The 18613-nt window shown below is 42.7% G+C and overlaps 1 protein-coding gene across 1 annotated transcript in view; it reads right to left on the bottom strand.

Annotated features, from left to right (window-relative positions):
• Positions 1-1628: 1628 nt before the first annotated feature.
• The window catches only part of CR1 (complement C3b/C4b receptor 1 (Knops blood group)), a 126751-nt gene continuing 109766 nt past the window's right edge, over positions 1629-18613 (bottom strand). The window contains exons 50-60 of the mRNA XM_084853355.1: positions 17708-17890; positions 16449-16631; positions 14509-14691; positions 14154-14339; positions 12746-12913; positions 12316-12534; positions 7417-7596; positions 6562-6591; positions 5298-5373; positions 2530-2635; positions 1629-1951 (exon numbers count right to left, since the gene is read on the bottom strand). Coding sequence (XP_084709481.1) covers positions 2557-2635; positions 5298-5373; positions 6562-6591; positions 7417-7596; positions 12316-12534; positions 12746-12913; positions 14154-14339; positions 14509-14691; positions 16449-16631; positions 17708-17890 — 1487 coding nt within the window. The 3' untranslated portion in view covers positions 1629-1951; positions 2530-2556. The remainder of the gene's footprint in view (positions 1952-2529; positions 2636-5297; positions 5374-6561; positions 6592-7416; positions 7597-12315; positions 12535-12745; positions 12914-14153; positions 14340-14508; positions 14692-16448; positions 16632-17707; positions 17891-18613) is intronic.

Raw genomic sequence — 18613 nt, 5'->3', positions numbered from 1 at the left:
CACAGAGTTGGAAATGTGCAGAAAGGGGCAACTAAAATGATCTAGGGGCTGGAGCAACTGCCCTATGAGGAAAAGTTACAGCAACTGGGATTGTTTAGCTTAGGAAAAAAGGGTAAGTAAGGGAGAACATGATAGAGGTGTACAAAATCATGCATGATGTGGTGAAAGTGGATAGGGAGATATTTTTCTCTCTCTCATATAATACTAGAACCCGGGCTCATCCCATGAAGCTGATTGGTGGGAGATTCAGGACAGATAAAAGGAAGTACTTCTTCACCCAACGCATAGTTGAACGATGGCATTCACTTCCACAAGATGTAGTGATGGAAACCAATTTGGATGGCTTTAAAAGGGGATTGGATAAATTCATGGAGGATAAAGCTATTGATAGCTACTAGTTCTGATGGCTATATGCTACCTCCAGTATACTGCTTATGTATGCCAGTTTCTGGGGAACATGGGCAGGAGGGTGCTGTTGCACTCATGTTTTGTTTGTTGGCCACTGTGTGAACAGAATGCTGGGCTAGACGGACCCTTGGGCTTATCCAGCATGGCTCGTCTTATGTTCTTATATAAGTCCATGTTTCAATAGAACCACAATTGTCATAGGATTCACAATATTCTTTTGAAATAAAGAATATTCAATATTTTATTGAATAATCACTGTCTTGAGTAATCTGAAAGGTAACTACGACCAGAAGACAACATCAGAAGGCGGTGGATGTTTTAGTTCATAGACTTGTTCATCATTGCTGATTAGGTTAAAATGCGCATTGTTAATTGGGTCCTTGTATCCAAGAGAAGCAATTTACCAAATAAGTAGTTGCTGCAGTGTAGTAACACTCTGTTCTTGGTCGGACAAGGTTTCACATTAACACTGCATTATATTGAAGACTTATCCTTCACCTTATAATCTAGAATCCTTTATGTTGGCTGTGCTCTGGGTGTTATAGAAAACTTACAGATAGTCATGTTTTGTGTTCAAGTGAAGTTCTGAGAACCAGAAACCATTGATGACATCTGCACAGGGGAGAAGAAGGACTTTCCTCTCTGGACACCAACGTCTTGAGTTATGTGGCTTGGCTCTCTATAGTACACTTCTGGGGCAGGGGTGGACTGCCACCACTATGGGCTCAGTGAGGCAACAAGAGGGATGGGAAAAGGACTTCTTACATCACTGTTTCCCCACTGCCTTCAACAGTCTCCTCCATGGAGAGTTCTGAAAACCAGGAGCTGTTGATGTCATCTGTGCAATTAATACTTAAGGATGAATGTAGATGTTTGTAATTTGACCGAGACACAGAAATGCTGTTTAAGGTGCAATCTTATGTATCCAATGCTGGGAGTTGTAGGACTTTCTTCTGTCTAAACATACATAGGATTGTGCCCTTAGTCACTTAGTTATTACAGCATATGGCAGTATAAAAGTTTTTGCAACCAATACTGACATTATTGATGATAGAAAAATGTTGTCTCACTGAGTTTCATTGGTTCATAAACACTTTTCCACCAAGAAAAAGGAAGAGGGGTTTCTCCCATCCATTCAAATCCAATACAGAGTTCAAATCCAACCACTTAGAGATATTTTCTAAATATGGTTAAATAAATCAATTAAATAAACAATTTATCCATGGTAGTATATAAAAATATTTATTTTCTCCATTGTACAATAACTAATCTGATCACAATGGATTTTAACATTTTTTTATATAACAGTTCTATCTTTCATAGACAAAGTCATTCATTCAGCATATTGCCCAGGAGATTATTACACACATCTATAGGCTCAACTTTTCTGGAGAAATAGGAACCTGTTTATTACATTAAAGGTAGCAGGAGAAAACAGGATCATTAGTTATATACATGAAATGGGTAGGGCTCTGAGACATATGGCTATGCATGAAGACAATTAAAAGCAAAACGGAGGATCACTGGCAAAGGAAATTTCCACCTGCAGGAGAAAAAAGCAATTAAAGATCAAAATATGAATACAAACTTTTATTTTTAGAGAAATGTTTCAGATTTTTATTCAATTTCTAGGCATAGATTGCAATAACTAGTCCAAAAAAGCCAGTATATACTTGCTGACTTCTGTTCACCCAGTTATTGTCACTTCTTTTTAGATAAGATTTAACAGCTACAGTAGTACTCATTCGTTTACGGTGAATTTGCATTATTTCATCCTTAGGAAGTTAATGTGTTAATTTCTTTAAGCAGAAGCTATATGTAGAAATGATAATGAGGAATCCAAATTACTCCCAAGCACTGCATGCAGCTATCTCTGGACCAGGGCCAATATATTTTAGAAATTCAGAGATTGATACAAACTCCAGTCCTCAGCTAGTTATCTAAAATTGCAAAAGTAACCAACAAAGGTCTTCTCCTCAGTGGAGAAGGGGAGTCATTGCTCAAGCACATGCCCAGTCTACAATTATATATGCACTAAATATTATATTGGATTCATGGTTACTTTTTGTCATATAACTAGAACATTTTTCAATTTGAACAAAATTGTGTGAATGAAATTACCTTGTGCTGTAAAAATGAAGCCTTTTTTCAGAGTGGTATGCCGGAAGGTGATTCTACTTCACTGTCTGGATTCATATATATTTTTCTCTTTGCAACGGTATATTTACTGAAGGAATAGGGAGAAAACAATATTAAAGAATCAAGCAGGTGGGTTTAGGATTTAAAGAAATACAATCAGGTGCATTTTTTAAATGGCTTGAATCCAGAGTTCCTGTCAATAGAACTCTGCTTAGGGCCTGCTTCTGCTGAAGGAAGGGTGTATGTGATTTTCTCTGAAGCCTCCTTCCCCTTTTAGCTCTCTAGTGTAGTGTGGGAGGTGGGATGGGAGGGGGCCTGCAAGGGGAAGGAGCAAAAATTGCCCCCCCCTCCTCCAGTGGGAGCCTCCACTGGATATCGGACCCTTCCGTGAATGGAAGGAGTCCTTCCATTCATGGAAGGGACACTCTGGAACCAACCGTATAAATATATAAAAAGGCACAAATCAATCATTCCATCAAGCAGTATATATATCAAATATCTATATTCAATATAAGTCGATCTCAAACCATAGGTAGTACCTCCTGGTGAACATTTTCAAGTGGCATTGTCCTCTTACAATATGAAATAAATGGGTTCCACTGTATCAACAAAGTTTCACTGGATTTAATTTCCCCTTCCCAAAGTTGCTTAAAATAGATCAATGATGTAATAATGTAATTTTTACATTTCTGCATGTCTGTATTTGGCAGATGGTCTTGTGTCCAGTGGGTAGCCAGTAAGATCCTTCCCATAATTAAGAAATGGAGAACTAACTGACTTTTCAGATTTAATATATCCAAGCAAAGCAAACAAGCTGGGTGACCAGCCAGATGGGCAATTAATAAATTTAATAAATAAATAAAAGCAAAATAATAATAGGCATCAATGGGTTACTTTGTCCAATAATATTTTTGATCCATAAAATCATTTATTTCCAGTATTTCTGGGCAGCCTCATAAAATCTGGAAATAAAAGTACTTTGGCATCACAGCTAGTTTTGTTTTGAGTTGCAATTTGAAGGATCGCCCTAACAAATGCTGGGAACAGAATCTCAGCATTTCTCATTGAGGGTCACAGGAAAGCTTAAACTTGTACCACTTTATTGCCTTTCTCAAAGCAACTAATGCTGGAGGGGGGATGTCTCTCTTTGAAAATTATGGCATCCTTGGAGCCAAACAAGACATGTTAAAGGAAGTACGGGGTTCCTAATAAGTTTCCTGCATAATGCTAATATAGGACTGAGGGCATATGCAGATCAGATGTGAGAAGTTGAAAGAGGTGCTTAACCTTTCTTTGCCAGGCAGTTATTCTTTGCAAGTTTCCCTCTCTAGGCAGTCCCCTCCCCTAACTTAAAACAGATCCAGAGGGGATTTTCAAGGGAGAATCAGCACAAACAGAAGTTAAATGCACTTTCCTCAGGTCCTCGTAACTGCTACCCCCATTCCTCATTATCTTGGAGAATGTGGAATTTGGATAGCGTGGCTGCTAACTATCACTTCTTAGCAGGGTTGTGCATGGACTCCCTGATCTGATTCATAGGCCTCTTCAGGACTTCCAAGGCAGGCCAGATTCGGCTTGTGCTGATTCGGGGCTACTACGAAGTTGAAGCAGGATTTGGACATCTGAATCCCACTTCAGTTCCTCTTCAATACACCACCCAGCCCCCAGCAGTTTACCTGGGCCCTTGTTCCGCTGGGGGAACAGGCGCTGCCAGGGGCAGCCGCCACTGCTGGGAGAGCCCGCGCCGGGGGAGCTGCCTCTGCTGGTGCCATCAGGGGAGCCACTGCAAGCTCCTAGTCCCTCTGGATGTGTGCCAGCAGCCATCTTGTTCTGGAAGGAGGAAGCCATTTTTAAAATGGCGGCTCCCTTTATTTCTGGAAATACAGGGAGTCACCATTTAAAAATGGCTCCCCCCTCCAGAACAACAAGATGATTGCTGGCATGCATCAACACGACCCAGGTAAGGACCTGGGGGCGGGGCAGCTGAGCTTCCGGATTGCGCCGAAGCGCTTTCAGAGTGACTCGCTTCATTTCGGGGGCCCTCCACCTCACCTCGGAGGTGACCCAAAATGGCCCGAAGCACCTCACTTCAACTTGGAGCTCAGGCTTTGGGCCGAACTGGTGCACAGCCCCACTTCTTAGAGTTGTAGATTTCTTAGAGCTACTGAAAGGCCAGTATGAAATTACAGAAATCTGAAGTTTTGGCAAGCCAGAAGGATGGAGCTTTGTTAATAGAGCTGTTTGTGGGGATTTTATTTACTCCTTACATTTTAAAGAAAACAATTTTAAAGATTTAGCCCATATTCACTTAATTACAGTATAAGAAAATGGAAAATCTGATGGTGGACTCTAAAGACTATGCCATAATAAATGCATTCATTTTCATAGGTGCTGAAAAATATCAGTGTGAGAAGATGTTATTTTTAAGACTATTGTCAAGACCTCCCCTAATAACGTAAATAAGAATGCTACTAAGATGTGATCATTCCATTTAAAAAGCAGGATAAAATTTACTTTAAAAATCTCGTTTTCTTTATAACACAAGTTCTAGCCCCATGTCCATCCTGCAAATACAGAAGGCAAAGAAAACATTTGCATCTGTGCTAAAGATTAGGATCCTGGTACAGCTTAAAGATGGTTGTTGAGCCTTTACACAGGTGTTGGGGCACTTACTTCTATGAGCTGCTGTATTTGCTCAATGACTCAAAAGACCAAGCTGCAAATAACATAAAGGAAGGAAAGTGCCTTACACTTTGTTCCGCTTGAAAACTATCATGCATATACCACCAGAAATAACCAAAAGCGCCACGACACCAGCCAGAGATCCTGTTGAAACCAAATAACAATTTCATTTCAATGGTTGTATCCTGCTTGTCCCTCAAAAAGGAATTCCAAAGCGGCTAACAATAACATACACAAACCAAACAACATGAATGTTATCTAACAATTAAAATGCTATAATTCACTTAACAAAAGGGTTAAAATCCTAAGCATATCTATTGGGAAGTTCCACTGTATAATTCAGGGGGGGGGGGAAATCTGTTTACGATCAGACTCAAAGGGACATAATGTACTGTAACATTTCTGCTTTTGACATGTTTTGAATGTACTTGTCAGAAAAGTTTAAAACTAAACAAAGTGGCCATCTAAACTCATCCCAGCTTTAAAAAAACACACAAATAGAAACCTAGGGCAGCTTCTATAACTGCACGTTTCAAATATGTAAGACGCTGATGACACTGATCTTACACCTCTACATTCCTCATGTGAATGTCAGTGTGGTAGGGCTACAGTGTTGGGTTTGTTAGCTGTTATGCTCGCTGAACATCTTTGAGCAAATTATTCTCTCTAACCTACCTCACTGGGTTATTGTGAGGATATAATGCCTTTCTGAGTTCCTTCGGAGAAGGGTGGGATAAAAATATATTACAAATTTTGAACACATTTATCTTTCAGGGGATATGTAATGAAAGGAGGGAACAGAAACAATCTCCTGCTATGATGGGCCAACTGGAATGGTCCCAAATGTGCTCCTTCACATACCCTATTCCTTAAACATTTTTTTTTTAATCCTACCTTCCTTTGAGGAATATAGCCATTGCTATGTGAAGGAAGAATTTTTTTAAAATGATGTAAACCTGTGTCAATCAGTTCTGAGTAAAGGGGTCATGCCCAAGGTCTGATTGAGGGTAGGCACTTTCTATTAGTGTTTTGTTTTAAAAGTTTTCATCTACTGGGGTAAAGAGATGAGACTGGGATTGCCTCATCCATAGTCTGGAGAGATATGCCCCATTAGAAGAGACTCAGTTTGATTAGCACAGATTATAAAGCTGCTCATGTTACTGTACACTATATAGCATGAGCCTGGCAGGGTTGTAAGGTCTTCAGAGGCTTTCATGTCAGAGTCCTCCGCCCCTAACGAGAGGATTGCTCCATTAACCTTATTAATGTTTATGAGGTTGTATTATCTTACATTTATCAAAGATCTAATGGGATTTTCTTGAAATTACTTACCATAGCCTATGGGAGCAGAAACATAGAAGCCTAATTTGGGAAATAAAACAATAATAATGAGCTGTTTTGCAATGGATTTGATTAAAAGCTTTCAGCACAGTCATGTTTTAAAATTAGGAAATGTATTCGATTTATCAGCTGAATCAGAGTATCTCAACAAAGGGAATATTCTGGAAAGTTTAACAGTTAAATCCATAACTGTTAATGAATTAAGCAAATGATATCATCTTAAAAACTACCCTGAGGAATCTTAAATACATGTCCATAGATATATGCATGAGTACTCTCACACCAATCAATTGATTAATGCTCTGTTAATATACCATTTAGCTATGTTAATATGTTTAGTTTGTAATCACTAAATTACTGCTGGCCAGCCTTTCTGGCAAGTGATCATTAAGCGAAGTCTACAATATTGGTAAGAAATAATGCAGCTACAGGATGTATATAGTCTCTCCATTTTCCTCAGTGTCTTGGTGTCAGTTTGCCTCTAGCCTATTTAGTTATGGACCATGCAGTAGCACAGTACAGGCAGGATTTAGGCCTACAGGTCTTCCCTATCCAGGCATGCAGCAAGCCAGGTAAATGGAACATGCTTCAGATGTGGTTGGGCCCCAACTCCCATCATCCCTCTCCATTGGTTATGCTGGCTAGGGCTGGTAAGAGTTGCAGTCCAACAGCATCTAGAGGGCCACACATTCCCTTGCTGTATGTGGCACTCGTGTCACAGGTTGGTCATTCATGCACTGGTGGGAGGGGGTCTAAAGCATCTTACCATCAGTACAGATCCTTCCATGAAATTAAATTTCTATCTCAACTCCAGATAGGTTTTCTTTCTGTTTGTTCTCTGCTCACCTGGTTTACAAGCTGACACAGGAGGATTCCAAGTGAAACCATGCTGACACTGAATATGAGGACTACCTGTCAAGGCATAACCGTCCTCACACTCCAGAGTCACATTAACTCCAACCTGAATCATGGTTTCTGTTTTTGTAGTCTTGCTACCAGAAATCTGTGGGAGGATGCAGCCGACTGCTGAAAATCAAAGGTGACAAAAAGGCCTATCAGATATATGTGGTGATGGTGAGAATTAGCCACAAATACCCTTACAAATACCTTTTTGATAACTTAAAGTTACAGCCTTCTGATTGGAAAACGAAATGGTTATGGTGGAAGACTAATTAATTATTAAATGAAAGGAGATTTGGAAAAGTTGCAGAACATGTACAGTCAGGGCCAGAAATATTGGAACAAGGATAACTGTTTTGGCAGTTGGCCTCTGTACACCACCACACTGAAGTTGAAAGGAAACACACCCAGATGGGAGCCGAGTCAGGACTTTCAGCTGTAATTCAAGGGGTTTGACAAAAGTGGGGCACTAACCATTCAAGAAGGACAACCAGTGGCATACACACACACCCATCGTTGGTGGCTTATTAGTAATAGAACAAACCAACATCATTTTAAACTTAAGGATCGCCTTTAATACCTGGATAAAAATCCTTTGCAGTCAATGACTGCCTGAAGTCTGGAACCCATGGACATGACCAAATGCTGAGTTTCCTCCCTCGAGATGCTTTGCCAGGCCTTTACTGCAGCTGCCTTCAGCTGCTGCTTGTTTGTGGGTCTTTGTGCCTTCAGTCTTGTCTTCAGTAAGTAAAAAGCATGCTCTATTGGGTGGAGATCAGGAGACTGACTTGGTCATTGAAGAACATCCCACTTCTTTGCCTTGAGAAACTCTTGGGTAGCTTTTGCTGTATGTTTTGGGTCATTCTCCATCTGTAATATGAAGCGGCGTCCTATCAGTTTGGCAGCATTCGGCTGAATCTGAGCAGTAAGTATAGCCCTATACGCTTCGGAATTCGTCCTTCTGCTTTTATCAGCAGTCAGGTCATCAATAAAAACCATTGTCCCGGTTCCATTGGCAGCCATACATGCCCATGCCATAACACTGCCTCCACCATGTTTGACAGATGATGTGGTATGCTTTGGATCATGAGCTGTTCCTTTCCTTCTCCATACTTTTCTCTTCCCATCATTGTGGTACAAGTTAATCTTGGTTTCATCAGTCCAAAGAACCTTATTCTAGAACTGGGCAGGCTTTTTTAGGTGTTTGCTGGCAAAGGCTAATCTGGCCTGTCTGTTCTTGAGCGTTACCAGTGGTTTGCACCTTGTTGTGTGACGCCTCTGTATTTACATTCATAAAGCCGTCTCTTAACTGTAGATGTTGACAATGACATGCCTACCTCCTCAAGAGCGTTCTTGACCTGGCTAGATGTTGTGAAAGGGTTCCTCTTCACCATGAGCAGAATTCTGCGGTCATCCACTTCAGTTGTCTTCCGTGGTCTTCTAGGCCTTTTGCTGTTGCTGAGCTTGCCAGTTAATTCCTTCTTTTTCAGGATGTTCCAAACTGTTGTGTTGGCCGCTCCCACTGTTTTTGCTATCTCTCTGATAGGTTATTTTGTTTCCTCAGCCTAATGATGGCCTCCTTCACTCGCATGGACACCTCTTTGGACCTCATGTTGGGAGTTCCAGTGAACAGCTACCAAATGCAAATAGAACCACCTCCAGGCCTTTTATCTGCTTGATTGGTCATGGGGTACCCAGAAAACAGGCCACACCTGGCCATGCAGCTGCTTGTCAGCCATTTGTTCCATTACTTATGAGCCACCAATGACGGGGGTATGTGTATGCCACTGGCTGGCCTTCCTGAATGGTTAGTGCCCCACTTTTGTCAAACCCCTTGAATTACAGCTGGAAGTCCTGACTTCGCTCCCATCTGGGTGTGTTTCCTTTCACCTTCAATGTGGTGGTGTACAGAGGCCAACTGCCAAAACAGTTATCCTTGTTCCAATATTTCTGGCCCTAACTGTATCTTTTTTCACATTCTCTAGACCAAGGCTGGGCAATTTGTGGCCCTCCAAATGTTTTAGCCTACAAGTTGCCTGACCCCGCTTTACACATTAACATTGTTCATACCTGCTATTTTACTGGGGGCAGCAAGTTTCAAACCCAGACCCGTTTTGGTAGCATGGGGTAGGGCCTAACTACATACTAACAGAACAGCCATGCTGGATCAGACCAAGGGTCCATTTAGTCCAGCATTCTGTTCACACAATGGCCAACCAGCTGTCAACCAGGAACCCACAAGTAGGACATGAGTGCAACAGCACCCTCCCACCCATATCCCCCAGCAACCGGTGTTCATAGGCTCACTGCCTCTGCTACTGGAGGTAGCACATAGCCATCAAGACTAGTAGCCATTTTACAACAACTGCAGCTGTATTCAGGCATTCCTAAACTGGGGAGATTAAAAACGCGAGGCGGGAGTGTACGTTAGGCCCTCCGCTCTCCATTGTGGTGTTCATCTGTATCTGTGGAGACTCTCCACATGATTGAGAATGCTTGAAAATCAGTGTTCAAAATCACACGGAGAGCTTCCACAGATATAAGAGGCTCTCCTGTTCAGAATGTTGCCCTCCATGAGTAGAGGGCAATGACAGAGGGGGTAGGGCTAGCATGCTTCCTGTCAAGGGCTCCTTGGAGGGCTCTCTCAGTCTAATCCAGTAGCCAAGTCCAGACACAGACAAAGGGATTCTTTTCAAAGCTTTATTCTTCTTTTATAACGTAACAACTCTACAGGTAGCAACTAGATCTGAGCAGCAGCATCCCTATGCCCTAAGTTGGAACAGTTGGTCCCCGTTTTAAAGGCAATTACTGGCAGACCCCTGAATATAAGGACTAGGGAGAATCCCTCCCCTTTTCCCTTGGATCCTCTGGGCGCAACCGTTCTTTGAGCGCCAACCGGGCGCGACGCCTCCTTTCCGCGCCCTCCATTTGGCGCCGCTCTGCGTCTGCGCTGCGCATCCACCCAGTCTGCTATCTGTGCTGGGTCACTCCCTGGACTGCTTTCTCATCTAGGAATGTTGGTGGGAGGAATCTCTGTCAGCTGCGGGCCCTGGGAAAAAGGGGCGCGCTCCTCTCCCAGGAGCGACTGCTCTTCCTCCGAATCAGAACTACTCTGGGATTCTATGGGCTCAGTGTCCACCCTGACACTTCCCTGCCTCAGGTGTTTAGTATTGCTGGTAGCGGACAATGTATAACTGCAAAAGAACTTTTAAAAAGTCAACTAAGCTTTGTTAATTCATAATAAATATCCAGTAGTCATGGTGATAAGTATAACTTCTCATATATTTCAATAGCAAAACTTACTAAACCAAAAACAATGGGAATAAAGGTGACACTGTAATACTTAAGCAAAACTGTGAATGTCATCCTTCTTTCAAAACAAGCTTCTAATAATTGATGGGCACAATATTTAAATGAGCAATTCTTGATGAAAATTCTATTATCTTCACTAGCACAAAGTTCTACAGTATTATTTCTAGCATAAGCAATTTGTTTTCTTCTCTATCATATCCCTGGTGGTCATTTACATCATAGAACAAAATACAAGAGGTGCCCTCATTGTGCAAGTAGAGGATACATTGTTGCATACATAGTACTGCCTCATGAATACTATAGGTTTTCTCCCATACAGCTCACAGCAGCGGGGGGGAGGGGAGTTCATGGGGTAAACCCTCATGGCCATTATACAGCAGCTGGATGTAGCTGTCTTTTGTAAAAGCGAAAGACATCAGAACTTCCAATCACAAAACTCCTATGTCACATGTAGCTTGGCCATTAATATCTTTAAAGTGAGTATCCAAAAACCTATTGATCCCCAAGCTTATTACCCATCGTACATTAAAGGCTCAGTACTTTTAAATGGTAATGCATGCCTACAAAGGAAAATACACACATGCGCGCACACACACACACACACACACGGAGTGGAAACATCACACGGGGCCTTGAGAAAAAACAAGCTTTGTGCTCTTGGCAAGGAAGTGGTCTGCAAATACACTTCCTTTGCAGAATAATTTCACAACATGTTAATCAAGTTAATGGGTTTACAATAAAACTCTAAGAAACATCTCCTGATGCAGAAAGTTCAGTCAATGGTACACATGATTTCCCCAAATTACACTTTTGCTTTGTGGGGAGGTGACACCTTTTCTGAACAGATGTGGAACAGAAAGTGGGAGAAGACTGACATTTCAAAACCAAACATGCCATTCAGACCAAATTTTTATTCACTTTACAGACATAGGAAGTACGAAAATTAAGAGGAACTTTCAAAACAGTACACTCTCACTTTTACTCTCTCTTCTAATTTAAGAACTGACCTAAAGCTGTGGTATTAACATCAGGGGAAGGAACAACTGTGAACATTCTCTCTCACTTTATCTAAATCCTGTTGTTGTTGTTCAGTCGTTCAGTCGTGTCCGACTCTTCGTGACCCCATGGACCATAGCACGCCAGGCCTTCCTGTCCTTTCTAAATCCTAGAGGTATGTAATAAAGCCCTGAGGCAAGGGCAGAAACTAGTGCCTCCAAAACATGGAGGTGCCAAAGGTTCCGCCAACCCACCAAGCCATTCCCCATCTCGGGTGCCCTGGACTCCACCATCCATAGCTCCTCCTATCTCGTCCACCCCAGTTCTGCCTATGGAAGCACCTCCTAACACCCATCAAAGCTAAACTGAGTCTCCAGGGTGAGAAGCAGTATACCTGGTCTGGATTCAGAGGTGCTGACCTTTTTTAAAAATGGCAGTTCTCTGAATTGTCAGGTCACAGGTTGATCTTCAGAGGGCTGTTTTCATGCTTTGTGCAGTGTGAAAATAACTATGAGTGCCAATGAGTAAGAAATGTACCTTCACAGTGAGGGGCAGGAGGACTCCACGTTCCAGAATCTGTGCAATAAATAGTTGCCTGTCCAGTAAGATTGTAGCCAGGCTCACAGGTGTACTTCACAAACATCCCACTAGTAAAGACTGCTGTTTCCTGGTTGTTATGAGTCCCATTTTGGACATACGGGGGTGGTTGGCATCGGAGAGTAGAAAGACTCATTGGTTTATTCTCTTTGGCCCACTCTATGGAACAACCACAGAGGTTACAGAGAAGTAAGCAAGAATTCCTAAGCCACTCTATTTCTTTTCTTTTTTCGAATACATGCAAGATTTCATAAGACATTTCTGTATTTTCATTCATGATGGAAACTCTGAGGAAGTACCAAAGAAATGGAACCAGCATTCTGCCCTTCACAGAGGGATGAACTCCAACCAAAGCTGTAGTAATACATACCCCTGACACAAATGGGCAGAGGAGAGTCCCATGTCCTGTCAGATGCGCACTGAATCGTACGGTTGCCCTTGAGTATGTAGCCAGGGTTACACTGGACTGTAATTGTGCCTACCGCTTTAGATAGTGTTACTTTTCCATTCTGAACTTCTGGATTTACACAACCAGTGGCTTCAAAGGAAAGGATAAAAACAGCATTAGGTTCCATAGCCCATGCAAACTGGAAAAAGCATGCATTACAGAGCCATTTCCTTCACACAAAACCGTACTGTGAAACTCAAGATCACAGCTTTCCTCAGTATGAGGTAACCCCCCACTGTTGATTTTCAGAAAGGGCGTAGGTCAGTAGGAGAACTTTTGCTTTGCATCTATAAGGTTAAAACTGGCCAGGAATTATCTGGCCCTCGAGGTCACAACCCTTAGTGGCTGCTAGTGGGTTTTCATGGTGAAACCCACTTTTTGTGAACCGCCGAGAGAGCTTCAGCTATGGGGCGGTACAGACATTAATTACATACATACATACATACAATGGTATCAAGCCACGGCCAGCAGAAAGGGGCAAGGGGGAGTGTTCTCTCCCAACTGCCCTCTTCGACAAAGATCCCAACCTGCCACCACAAGCACAGAGAGGAAATGAAGGACTCTCCTGTACTCATGACAATGGTGCTTTAGGTGTGGCAAGTTGGCAGAGGAAGGAAGGGAGGGAGAGATCTCTTGGTTCCTGAGGTGTTGCTATTCAGCCCATCAGCCAGCAAATAACCTCTCTCCTACACTGGAGTAGACGTTGGGAAACTGCAGTAGACATTAGGTGACCTGCAATGCTGCTTAGCAACACAGTAGGCACTAAAGAGTTGAGAGGGGACAGACCATCTTCTCTTCTCAACCCATGTCAACTTTGGCAACATCAGTCCAGAAAGCAAGGAAGGAGGGGAGATTCAAGAATGAGTGAGAGGAGGTAAGGAGGAGAGTTCTTCCTCTGTTTAAAACACACATCAAGGAAGAATTCAAACGTAGGTACGCTTTCCTCTTACTTGAACCTGAGCTGAAGATGAGTCTCAGTGAGATCACTATTAAAGCTCCTGCTACCACATGCTGCCATTCAAGGAACAAAAATCAAAGATTTGCTGAGCACATTTGTGGTAGTAACCTAAAGATTCAGTCAGAGGCAGACATAGAGATTGCCTTGACCTCATCGGTGTGAAAGGCATTCATTCCTTATTGCATCAAGGTATAGCAAACATACCCTGCGTGCATCATTCCCAACTGTTTTCATTAACAGTCACATCCTGAAGTATATATAGTTTGGGGGAGGTGCCGCTCTGAAGCGGCTCTCGATGTCATCAGAACTTCATGCCCCATATATTATTGCTACAGTCCTTTGACTGACAAAAGTAAATATGCCCTCACATACATTCTCGGCCTCTACATTGAGGGACAGGTGGATCCCACATTCCAGAAGATAGACAATGGATTCTTGCTGTTCCAGTAAGAAAGTAGCCTGGATCACAATGGTATGTCACAGAGGAGCCATAAGGATAATCACCCAGAGTTTTGTTGCCATGTTTCCCATTGGCAATGCCTGGAGGTGCAAGGCACCCTATGGAGAAAATATTTCAACACAAAATTACTCCCAGAAAATGGGGACAACTGTCCCGCACTACAAACATAGGCGCTGTGTGCAAAAGATGCACTTAAAGTAGATGTGCACAGGAGGCTTTATCTATGGGTCTAGGTTGTTAAAAAAAAAAAAAAAGATCAAAAAGAACCTTTGCATTTGGGAGGTTCACTCCAGTTCACTGAGTCTGAGCCTTCTAAAATACAGGTAACCACATGCTCTCCAACAAGGGAATAGCCTGTGTCACAAATGTATATTGCAGATTGCCCATATCTGAAGTCTTTTCCAAAATACTTTCCATGGACAATCGTTGGGGGCAATGGACAAGGCATAACTGCAAAAGAATAAAACAAAATGCCAACTGAGAATTAACAGATTCCTCATTTTATAGCAAACTTTGTAGTAGAGGCTGTCTCCATGGCTCCAGAAGTTAAACAATGACTCAAAACTTTTCCTCTTAATTTTTTTTTAATTAAAAAAACATTAAAACTCTTTATATTTTTCTTCACATCTGTACACACATCTTCTGCGACCTACTGTTAGGAGAGGAGCTACTCTGAACATTCCCTCTCCCTTTATCTACATTCTTGAGGTATATAATAAAGCCCTGAGACAAAGGCAGCTAGTGCCTCCAAAACGTGGAGGTGCCAAAGGTTCCACCAACCCGCCAAGCCATTCCCCATCTCAGGTGCCCTGGACTCCACCATCCATAGCTCCTCCTATCTCGTCCACCCCAGTTCTGCCTATGGAAGCACCTCCTAACACCCATCAAAGCTAAACTGAGTCTCCAGGGTGAGAAGCAGTATACCTGGTCCAGATTCAGAAGTGCTGACCTTTTTTTTAAAAAAATGACAGTACTCTGAATTGCCTGGTGGCAGGTTGCCCTTCAAAGAGCTGTTTGCATGCTTCGTGCATTGTGAAATAATCACTGAATCATAGAATAGTAGGGTTGGAAGGGGCCTACAAGACCATCGAGTCCAACCCCCCAATCAGTGCAGGAATCCAAGTCAGATATCCCTGACAGATGGCTGTCCAGCTTCATCTTGAATGCCTCCAGTGTGGGAGAGCCCACCACCTCCCTAGGTAATTGGTTCCATTGTCATATTGCTCTAACAGTAAGGAAGTTTTTCCTGATGTTCAGCTGGAATCTGGCTTCCTGTAACTTGAGCCCATTATTCCGTGTCCTGCACTCTGGGATGATCAAGAAGAGATCCTGGCCTTCCTCTCTGTGACAACCTTTCAAGTACTTGAAGAGCGCTATCCTATCTCCCCTCAGTCTTCTCTTCTCAAGGCTAAACATGCCCAGTTCTTTCAGTCTCTCTTCATAGGGCTTTGTTTCCAGTCCCCTGATCATCTTTGTTGCCCTCTGAACCCTCTCCAGCTTGTCTGCATCCTTCTTAAAATGCAGTGCCCAGAACTGGACACAGGACTCCAGATAAGGCCTAACCAGTGCTGAGTAGAGGGGAACTAGTACTTCCCAGGATTTGGAAGCTATGCTTCTATTAATGCAGCCCAAAAGAGCATTTCCCTTTTTTGCAGCCACATCACATTGTTGGCTCATATTCAGCTTGTGATCTACAACAATTCCAAGATCCTTCTCACTTGTAGTGTTGTTGAGCCAAGTATCCCCCATCTTGTAACTGTGCATTTGGTTTCTTTTTCCTAGGTGCAGAACTTGGCATTTATCCCTATTAAATGTCATTCTGTTTTCTGCCCAGCACGCCAGTCTATCAAGTGAAGATAACTTTGAATTTTGTTTCTGTCTTCCAAGGTATTAGCTATCCTGCCCAATTTTGTGTCATCTGCAAATCTGATCAGCATTCCCTGCAGCTCCTCCAAGTCATTAATAAAAATGTTGAAGAGCATTGGGCCCAGGACAGAGCCCTGTGGTGCCCGACTCATTATCTCTCCTCAGTTTGAGAAGATCCAATTGATAAGCACTGTTTGAGTCCGATTCTGTAGCCAACTGTGGATCCACCTGATTGTTGTTTCATCTAGCCCACTTTGAGCTAGTTTACTTATCAGGATATCATGGGGCACTTTGTCGAAAGTTTTGCTGAAGCCACAGGTGTCAATGAGTAAGAAATGTACCTTCACAGCGAGGGGCAGGAGGATTCCACATGCCAGAATCTGTGCAATAAATAGTTGCCTGTCCAGTAAGATTGTAGCCAGGCTCACAGGTGTATTTCACAAACATCCCATTAGTAAAGACTGCTGTTTCCTGGTTGTTATGAGTCCCATTTGGGACATATGGGGGTGGCTGGCACAGGACCTCTGAAAGGGGAAGACAGGAAGAACAGTTTAAAAAGTAAATAAAAGTACTGTAGACCCCAATGAGTTATAACTAGTATCTATATGTATTTGGTACACTTGGGTTGCTTCCAGACAAGGATATGGGGTCCACTCGACATTGTCATCCATTTGTAATTCTCCTGTGTACTCCCAGTACACCTTCCTTTTTTGTTTCTTACTGGAGAATGTCCGTTTGGGGAACAGAAATGCAATCTCTGCTGGTATCCTTAGCGCCACTCTTCCACCTTTTTAAGAGGTGAGGTTTTGATGTGGGTGGTGATCTACTGGAAAGGTAAACCTATCACGTTTTCCTCTTAGTCTCTATACATGTCTTCTGCCAACTGCTATTATGCAGGGTGATTCCTTCAGGCTTTAACCATGAGCTGCCCAGAGAGCCTTGGTTCTTGGGCAGTATAAAAATGCAATAAATAAATAGTGTTCTTTCTGAACACTGGTAATGTGGAACAGAAAGTGGGAGAAGACTGACATTTCAAAACCAAACATGCCATTCAGACCAAATTTTATTCACTTTACAGACATAGGAAGTATGAAAATTAAGTTAAGAGGAACTTTCAAAACAGTACACTCTCACTTTTACTCTCTCTTCTAATTTAAGAACTGACCTAAAGCTGTGGTATTAACATCAGGGGAAGGAACAACTGTGAACATTCTCTCTCACTTTATCTAAATCCTAGAGGTATGTAATAAAGCCCTGAGGCAAGGGCAGAAACTAGTGCCTCCAAAACATGGAGGTGCCAAAGGTTCCGCCAACCTACCAAGCCATTCCCCATCTCGGGTGCCCTGGACTCCACCATCCATAGCTCCTCCTATCTCGTCCACCCCAGTTCTGCCTATGGAAGCAATTCCTAACACCCATCAAAGCTAAACTGAGTCTCCAGGGTGAGAAGCAGTATACCTGGTCTGGATTCAGAGGTGCTGACCTTTTTTAAAAATGGAAGTTCTCTAATTATCTGGTGGCAGGTTGCCCTTCAAATGGCTGTTTGCATGCTTTGTGCACTGTGAAAGAAGCCGCAGGTGTCAATGAATAAGAAACATACCTTCACAGCGAGGGGCAGGAGGACTCCATGCACCAGAATCTGTGCAATAAATAGTTGCCTCTCCAGTAAGAGCGTAACCAGGCTCACAGGTGTATTTCACAGACATTCCTCTGGTGAACACTGCTGTTTCGGGGTTGCTGTGAGCCCCGTTTTGGACAGGTGGCGGTAGGTGGCATTGCACCACTGAAAGGAGGGGAGAGGCGGTTGTAATGTACAGAAAATGAAAGTTATATTTTATCTTCAACAAGTGAAAACCACAGTTCGATGACAAACACATTTATTATGGCATAGGCTTTCATGAACTTCAAGGAATCACGGTAGCTACCATGAATCTTGATAGTGAAATTGTGCCTTGTGTGTGCTGAAGATGCAGCTATGCAAGTGCACAAAAAGGAGTAACAAAGTGTGAGCTCTCTAGTTTGCTCAAGCAGTTAAATACCCAGACGCTATCTTTGCAGCACTGAGGAATATGTACATTGAGTGCAGCCTCCCCTACTGTGCGAATTTGACAAATACCACATGTAGGCTGACCATACGTACTGTTTTAAACAGGACAGTACCATTTTTTTAATATTTCCCAACCGTCCCATCATTTTAATATAAATATCAATTTTGTCCCATTTTTAATATTTTGTAAAAAACTGAACGCGCTTATCATAAGGCTCTATGCTAATCAATGCATGCAGTAAAACTACTAGTGTGACAAAAGAGGAAGTTCCATTTACTTTATCCAGTCAGGGCCAGGCTTCTTGATCTAGCAACGATCACACGCCACCCCCTAGCTTGTCTGCAGTGGCGGGAATTCAAGAGGCGGTCGCTAAGCCCCATTCAGCGTGTGGGACCAGGAGGGTGAGTCTTACTGTTATTTCCACCATCATTCCGCCCACAGAGATTCTTTCTGCCCTA

This window comes from Heloderma suspectum, chromosome 4 (genome assembly GCF_057233095.1).
Source record: "Heloderma suspectum isolate Gila_16-S chromosome 4, 16-S_ref, whole genome shotgun sequence".
NCBI lineage: Eukaryota > Metazoa > Chordata > Lepidosauria > Squamata > Helodermatidae > Heloderma > Heloderma suspectum.
This window is presented reverse-complemented; position numbering and strand designations above follow the sequence as displayed.